Source organism: Lynx rufus, unplaced genomic scaffold (genome assembly GCF_022079265.1).
Source record: "Lynx rufus isolate CCGP_SWC_20201006 ecotype Redwood Valley unplaced genomic scaffold, mLynRuf1.p SCAF_3, whole genome shotgun sequence".
NCBI classification, from domain to species: Eukaryota; Metazoa; Chordata; class Mammalia; order Carnivora; family Felidae; genus Lynx; species Lynx rufus.
The window spans coordinates 88,655,506-88,662,877 of record NW_025814845.1 but is presented as its reverse complement, the minus strand read 5'-3'; the positions used below and the strand labels follow the sequence as shown (position 1 = coordinate 88,662,877).

The 7,372-nt window shown below is 40.6% G+C and overlaps 1 protein-coding gene across 1 annotated transcript in view; it reads left to right on the top strand.

Moving 5' to 3' along the window:
• The first annotated feature begins 562 nt into the window (after positions 1 to 562).
• Positions 563 to 7,372, top strand: part of COL25A1 (collagen type XXV alpha 1 chain) — a 451,340-nt gene continuing 444,530 nt past the window's right edge. Inside the window, exons 1-2 of the mRNA XM_047090485.1 lie at positions 563 to 850; positions 1,946 to 2,015. Coding sequence (XP_046946441.1) covers positions 563 to 850; positions 1,946 to 2,015 — 358 coding nt within the window. The remainder of the gene's footprint in view (positions 851 to 1,945; positions 2,016 to 7,372) is intronic.

Below are 7,372 nucleotides of genomic sequence, written 5' to 3'. Positions count from 1 at the left end.
AGCCACCCCTTTTGCGCTGCGCTCTCGCGGTTTCTCTCAGCCTTTCTGCCTGGAACTGAATGTAGGTAGGAAACAGGTCGGCGTGCGGAAAAACACTGAATAGGCAGAAATAAGGCAAACTAACAGAGACGCAACAGGTCGGGTGCTCGGTGGCGAGGGCGAGCGGCGGCCCCTCGCTGTGCCTCTCGCGCAGTCCCCTTGGAGCCTGGGCGGGCGCTGTCGAGGACCCTTTCTGAGGTGTTCGTCCTCTGAGGGGCTAGGAGGGCCATCCCGGTGGGTTTCATTCCGGTTTTAACCTTTTTTGCCACCAGTCCCCAGACTGAGGGTGCTTTTCACTCCCAGCTGGGGGGAGAGAAGAGAGCGGAGAGGATGGTCCACGACCGCTGGTCTCGGCGCTGAGGAAAGCGGAGCTCCATCTCCGTGCCCCGACTCGATCTCCGCCAACTAGTTGTGCAGCCACCCAGACTGAACTTTTGGAGGAATCGTCCTTTTTCTTTCCTTTCAAGATTCTTGGAAGTGGTAGAGAGTGGGAGGCGAAGCCGAGGCAGCTGATCCCTCCACGATGCTGGTGAAGAAGCATGCGGGGAAAGGTGGGGGCCGGGAGCCAGGCTCCGAGGACCCGAGGCAGCGTTGTGCCTGGACCGTGCCGCCGTGCACCTCCCTGGCGGCCCTTCTCTCAGTGGTGGCCCTGATGTCTTGTCTGTACCTTGGGGTGAAAACCAACGACCTCCAGGCGAGGATCGCTGCTCTCGAATCCGCAAAAGGGGACCCTTCCATTCATCTGCTCCCTGATCGCCTGGATCAGCTCAAAGCAGTGGTGCAAGAGAAAGTGGAGGAACTTCTGGCTCAGGTGTGAAAGGCTGGGGTATTTTGCACGTGGATAATGTCTTGCACAGGCGTGATTCTGTGTACACGATCAGCCTCTACCCTTACTGTATGCATACTTGGTGTGGCTGGGTGTGCATACGCTAGGCGACCATTTATGCTCACTGTAGCCTATTATTTGTATATGCACATCCTTTGATATCACACTCTCTGTCTCTATCATCTTCCCTCACTCTTAATGTTTGCATGCTAAACATATATGGAAGACTGAAAGAGGGAAGGGTGGCCAGAAAGGCAGCGTGGCATTTTATCTCTTTTTAGTTTTCTAGAGTGACATACTAATCTTTTCCAATTTTTTGGAGAATATTCCTTGCAAAGCTAACATCTGTTAGGTCCTTCATATATTATAAGAAGGTTCGTGCCATAGGTGTTATTAATACACAAATGGTAATCGCTCTTAAAAATGAAGTAAACCTATATGTGATTTTAAATTGATCATTTCACACATTAAATGTTTTCATATTTAATGTTTGAAAAGAAAAAAATGTAGCTTATTATTTTTTTTTTTTTATAAAGGATGCAGTGGCGGGGGTGTTTATGCATGCAGCACCATTGCAGTTGCGAGTTGAAAGGAATCTAGGTTACGTTTATCAAACCAGGGGTGGCATTAGACTAGAGTTAGGGGGTTTTCTGGAACTTGCTCTTCCGACAGAGAGGCTGTGTGGCAGTAGTTGCAGCATGACGTGATAAACAGTTGACCTTCATGTACACAATATTGGGTGTTTTAAAACCCATAGGTTACCTAAAACTCCAGCATGGTAAAGCCAGGTTTTGGCATTGACTGCATGTGCTTGAGCTGAGGGAGAAAGTGGAGGGTGGTGGTAGATGAAGAATGGAGAAAGATGTTGTACAAGTCCAGCAGTCTTGACACGGTGTCAGAAGTCATTTCTTTTTTTAGGGCTTGGGTACTGTTACCTTTTGACTAAAGTCCAAGTACATATGTAAATGTTAGTTATGCAGGCTATCAAATGCTGGTAAATCAAGCATATGGCCAGAGAGTTCCTAAAGAATCTGTTTCTCCACAATGCTACTGATGACAATACCTCTTCTTTTCCTACAGAGATCCTATGAACATATGGCTAAAATAAGAATCGCAAGAGAAGCACCTTCAGAGTGCAACTGCCCAGCAGGTAAAATGGAACTTATTTTTTAACAAGGTTTCCTCCATAGCAGAGTATTTTTAAAACAAAAGTCCTGTATCTGTCAAGTCTACCTGTAATAATAGTAAAGAAAGAATGCAGGCCCAACTTACTTTAATAAAATCAACATGTCTCAGTCAAAAGAATGGCAAATAAAGCCCCAAATATTATTTTAAGCAGCATACCAAGGCCTGTTAGGGGAAAGCAAAGGAGATAAAGATAATCACCAAGAAAAATACAAGCAAGATGGCATACAAAGACTAAGTTTTTAGATTCACAGATTTGAAAAATATTCTTCCTTTTTATTCAGTTTTAATGTCTGTGGTGAAAAGGACTGCAGAACATGTTAGATTCTGAATTCCCTGGTGGCTCATACTGCATTAGTACAGATCTCCATTTGTTCCCTTTGACATACGGTTATGTTAGTAAATTACCCTAACCTCCTCACCTGCTTTTATTCTTTTCTATCAAAAAGGTTCTCTCTCCTATCCTACAGCTAATGATGAGGACTGAAAGAAAATAAAATTCTTTATCTTGAGCTTCTTATTATGAACTATTGCATTCTTGATGACTTCTCAGAAAAGGCTGTTCTGTCTTTTCATTTTTCTGTGTAGCTTTAGGGAACTGTTTTAATGACAGCATATTAATAGAAGGATGGAGAAGAGAGACATCCGTGAATAGAAACTCCTATGTAATCATTAAATCTTCATTCACAGATCTCTGAGGCTCGGTAGTCAGTCATCTATGGGTCTAACAGTTTGGGAGGCATTGGAATTTGTCTACTGGAAAACCTCTAGCGGATTCAGCTGATATAAGCCATGAAAAGCTCCCATAAGTTTTGAGATTTTTATTCCAGATAAATGTTGTTAATGCATTTACAAGCGTTTTCATTTTTTTCATCATCACTATGGAAAAATGAGTCTGTTACCTTTTCTTTAATTTTCAGGAACATGATACTTTAGATGATACTGATATTCAGAAAGGCTAGTTCCTGTGTTTTTTCATATTCTGGATTTTTTTTTTTCTCACGAGAACGTGTTTTGATACAACTAAACCGGGCACCATGATTAGAAGTTTCAAATGTTAGCTCCTGGTTGTACATCATGAAAATTTTACCATTTATGTTCTGCTGCATTGTTGACCATAACCGAGCTGGTTTGTTTGTTTCAATTGAGAAGATATACACATTAGATAACAAGAAAACAAAGAGTTAATGTTTGACATTGGAGATTTCATTCTTGGTTTCTTTCAGTTGGGAAAGACCTCAGAAGTCAGAAATTCAAGGAAGGCACTTTTCTAGTGCAGGAATTAACTTCCAACAACCTCATCAGCCTGTAGAGATTATTTAAATTCCCAAGACAGTTGGTACAGGACTTCACTGATCATACCACTTAGACCCTGCATTTTCTGTATGTAGTATTCTTGTTAGCTGTGTGAAAAACAAACCTGTTTAATTAATAGGATTCTTAGTGAACTTGGTAAAATTTAGAAAAGCGACAACCGCAGCACTCAGTTGTTTTTTGTAGTTAAATCTGCTTCTTGATGTTTGATGCAAGTTAGTTATTGAGGTCTAATTTGTAATCTGGAGGAAAGCCATTACATTTAGAGGGCACCTTATATTATCTTGGAACATCGTTTTGAAACGTTTTTTTCTTAACATATTAACTTCATAATAAATGGTGATTTTACCCTAAGAACACACAAATAAATGATGAATTGGTGATTTCCTTGGCCTTTTGTTGGTTCTCACTAATGGCTGCTTTACTTTCTTGCCACCACTAGAGCTCCACATTACATCAGTTTTCACCAGATGTAATGAAGAGGTAGACATTTGAAGGTGTACAATCTAAGACATGGAATCAAACATGTTTCTTGCTGACAAATCACTATTATAGAAATGCTATAGTATTTTTTTAGTTTGCGGAATAATCAGACATCATCAAAATAAAGGCATTATTTTGAACATAGTATCCTGGGAGGAAACAAGTTATTTTGAATTATGGTTAGTGAGGTATTGTCTTAGGGAATGAATGGCCTGGCCCGGAGGATTAGAAAGGAGATATGGAGCTTCCCACCTGGTTTGGCTTTAACCCTGGTTTGCGGTGACTAAGAGTTGTCACCCAGACATCTGTTTGTAGGGCAGAGTGAGACAAGTCTGTGACCTCAGCTCAGTTCCTGTGGACACATGCCCACCCCTTGAAGTTGACACTCTTGTTGACAGTTTCCGTCACAGAGCCAAGGACTGATAGCAAAGGGCCAATGCCCTGTTGTTTGTGTTCACTTTAATTGCTTTTGATAGAACTCAGTCCCAGTGAAGTTTATCCAGGTAGGCTACAAGGAAGTCGTAGAATTTATAGATTTTTTGTTTTTTTTTTTTAACACAGGAAAGAACTTTTGTGGAAAAGGGATGGGAAAGACTATTATTGAATGGTTTGTAATTGTAGGGGAAGCACTCTTATTTAATCTTCCCAACAACCTTGGGAGTTAAGTGCTACTAATCTCATATTTACAGATGAAGAAACTGGACACAGAGAAGGTGACTAACTTAGCATAGTAAAGGCAGGGTCACGATTCATGCCCACATCTGACAAAATCAAAATCACAAAGTCTAATAAGCAATAGAGAATGAATATAGGTTTTGGGCTGGACAGGACTGGAATCTTGGGTCTACTACTAAGTAACTGTGGGACCTTCTCTATATTCCAGGTTCCTCATCCACAAAAAAGTGTCATATACTACCTTCCTCAGAAGTTGATAATTTGCATAAAGTGTGACATTTTAGTGGTTATTCATTAGATAATAGTTATTATTCTTTTTAATATATTATGCACTACTTAACTCTAACCTGGTCCATGGGGACGCATGATGTAGGTGGGAAAACTTAGCCCTGGAGTTGTATATAACTTGTTCAAAACCCAAAGGCTAGTTAATGGCAGGTTTTGGATTAGAATACTATGGTTAGTTAAGCAAATATATCTGCAGATCATTCATGCAGATAATCAAAATGAGTCAGTATCTCTTAGTGCTATATCAATGGAGATTGGTTCTTTATAGATATTTATATTAGTCTAATAAATTGTTTTTACCAAATTTGAAGGAAAAACTTTTGACCTTGTAGGTAAACCATGATTGAAGTGGTTAGAATTTGGGATTAAAAGAGTATGAGATATGTCTTTACAGTTTTGATAACACATGTTTTCTAAAAGAAGTGCTTTAACTGTCTGACTCATTTTCACACTTATTTTTTTTAAATGTTTATTTATTTTTGAGACAGAGAGAGAGAGAGAGGGAGGCTGGGAGTGTGTGAGCAGGGCTAGAGGAGGGGCAGAGAAGGGAGAGACAGAACTCGAAGAGGGCTCCAGGCTCCACACTGTCAGCACAGATCCTGACTCGGGGCTCAAACTCAGGAATTGTGAGATCGTGACCTGAGCTGAAGTCAGACACGTAACCGACAGAGCCACCCAGGCACCCCTCATTTTTACACTTATTTTTTAACAGTTTTATTGAAGCATAATTTATAATACTTACCCATTTTAAGTGTATGAATTAAAAAAAATTAAATAAATTTATAGAGTTGGGCAACCATCACCATAATCTAATTTTTTTTTAAAAAAAATTTTTTTTTTCAACGTTTATTTATTTTTGGGACAGAGAGAGACAGAGCATGAACGGGCGAGGGGCAGAGAGAGAGGGAGACACAGAATCAGAAACAGGCTCCAGGCTCTGAGCCATCAGCCCAGAGCCCGACACGGGGCTCGAACTCACAGACCGCGAGATCGTGACCTGGCTGAAGTCGGACGCCTAACCGACTGCGCCACCCAGGCGCCCCTAACCATAATCTAATTTTAAGTCACCTTTGTTGCTTCCCGAAAATTTACATTTACTTTTTTCATGTGCTTGGAGAAATTCTAGTTTTTGAATATTTGCTTTAAAGAAACCCCATAATAAAATGAAAAAGCCATACAAATTGAAGCTCTGCTTAGCACAATATTTGCTTTAGTAGTAGCTGAACCATAGACGTTCAGCTGACATCCCGTGGCTTGGCCTCGGTAAAACTTGACCCTCATAGGAGTGAATAAATTGGCTGTTTGCTATGGCTGTAGAATCCTGTTTTGGGTTTTGTTCTTGGAGCCCTGCATCAAGTGTGTATAAACCAGGCATATTTATAGGAGGGTTTCTGTGTTCCAACTGGTAAAGAACACTGGGAGCCAGGCAGCCAACCAAAAGATATTTAGATCAGAAATGTTTCTGTACCCTACTCATCAGTAGTGTTGTTTTCCCAGGATATTAGTTACAAGAACCTCTAAGCTGTAATGGATAGAGAATGTGAATGGGCAATAAAGAATCCAGAGTTATAATCCTGGCTTTGTTATTAACATGTTGTACAATCTTGGACAAGTCATTTCCCAAAAGAATGACTTTTATAGGCTCTATTTTCATATCCTTAAAATAAGGAGTATTGGACTAGAATGATTTTGAAGGGCATTTGTTGCTTCTCTAGGTTTAAAGAGCCTGCTGTGTGCCATATATCATGCTAGCTACTGGGAATATGCTGATGAACAAGGCAAACTTGGTATCTGCCCTCATGGAGCTTACATTTCAATGAGAATGACAGACATTTATTTAAAAATAGCATAAATATGGGGCACCTGGGTGACTCAGTCGGTTAAGCAACTGACTTCGGCTTGGGTCATGATCTCACCGTTCATGGGTTCCAGCCCCGCATCGGGCTCTGTGCTAATGGCTCGGAGCCTGCAGCCTGCTTCAGATTCTGTATCTCCCTCTCTCTCTGCCCGTCCCCTGCTTGTGCTCTGTCTCTCTCTCTCTGTCTCTCAAAAATAAATAAAATGTAAAAATCGCATAAATTTAGTCATGACAAGTGCGACCTCGAAAAAGAACTGTGTGCTTTGGAGCACATGACCACAATTTCTTTCATATGGTAAATACTAGGACTTTATTATTCTTTTCTCTGGGGGTGGAGGCTAGAGAAATTCACAGTAGGAGAAATCATAATATGAGAAAATCTGTGTTTTGATTACAAATAAAAGTGCTAGCAATGTATAAAAACTGCTTTGCATAACCTCACCTGGCTTTGGCATGCCAAGAATTTATGGTCAGATAAATGTATATTGATACCTGATTTACCTATACTGATACCCAACTGAAACAAAAAAGCGGCTTTAATATATAAGGTTTGTGACAAATCGGATGGTGATTTATTCTTCTACATTTCTTCTGAACACAGTGAGATTTGGGTTGGATGAGAGTCCAAACTTCCTGTCTGGTGGTACTAAACAGTGTCCTTGCACTTGTCTCCTCTACATTCATTGATAATGATGAAATGGAGC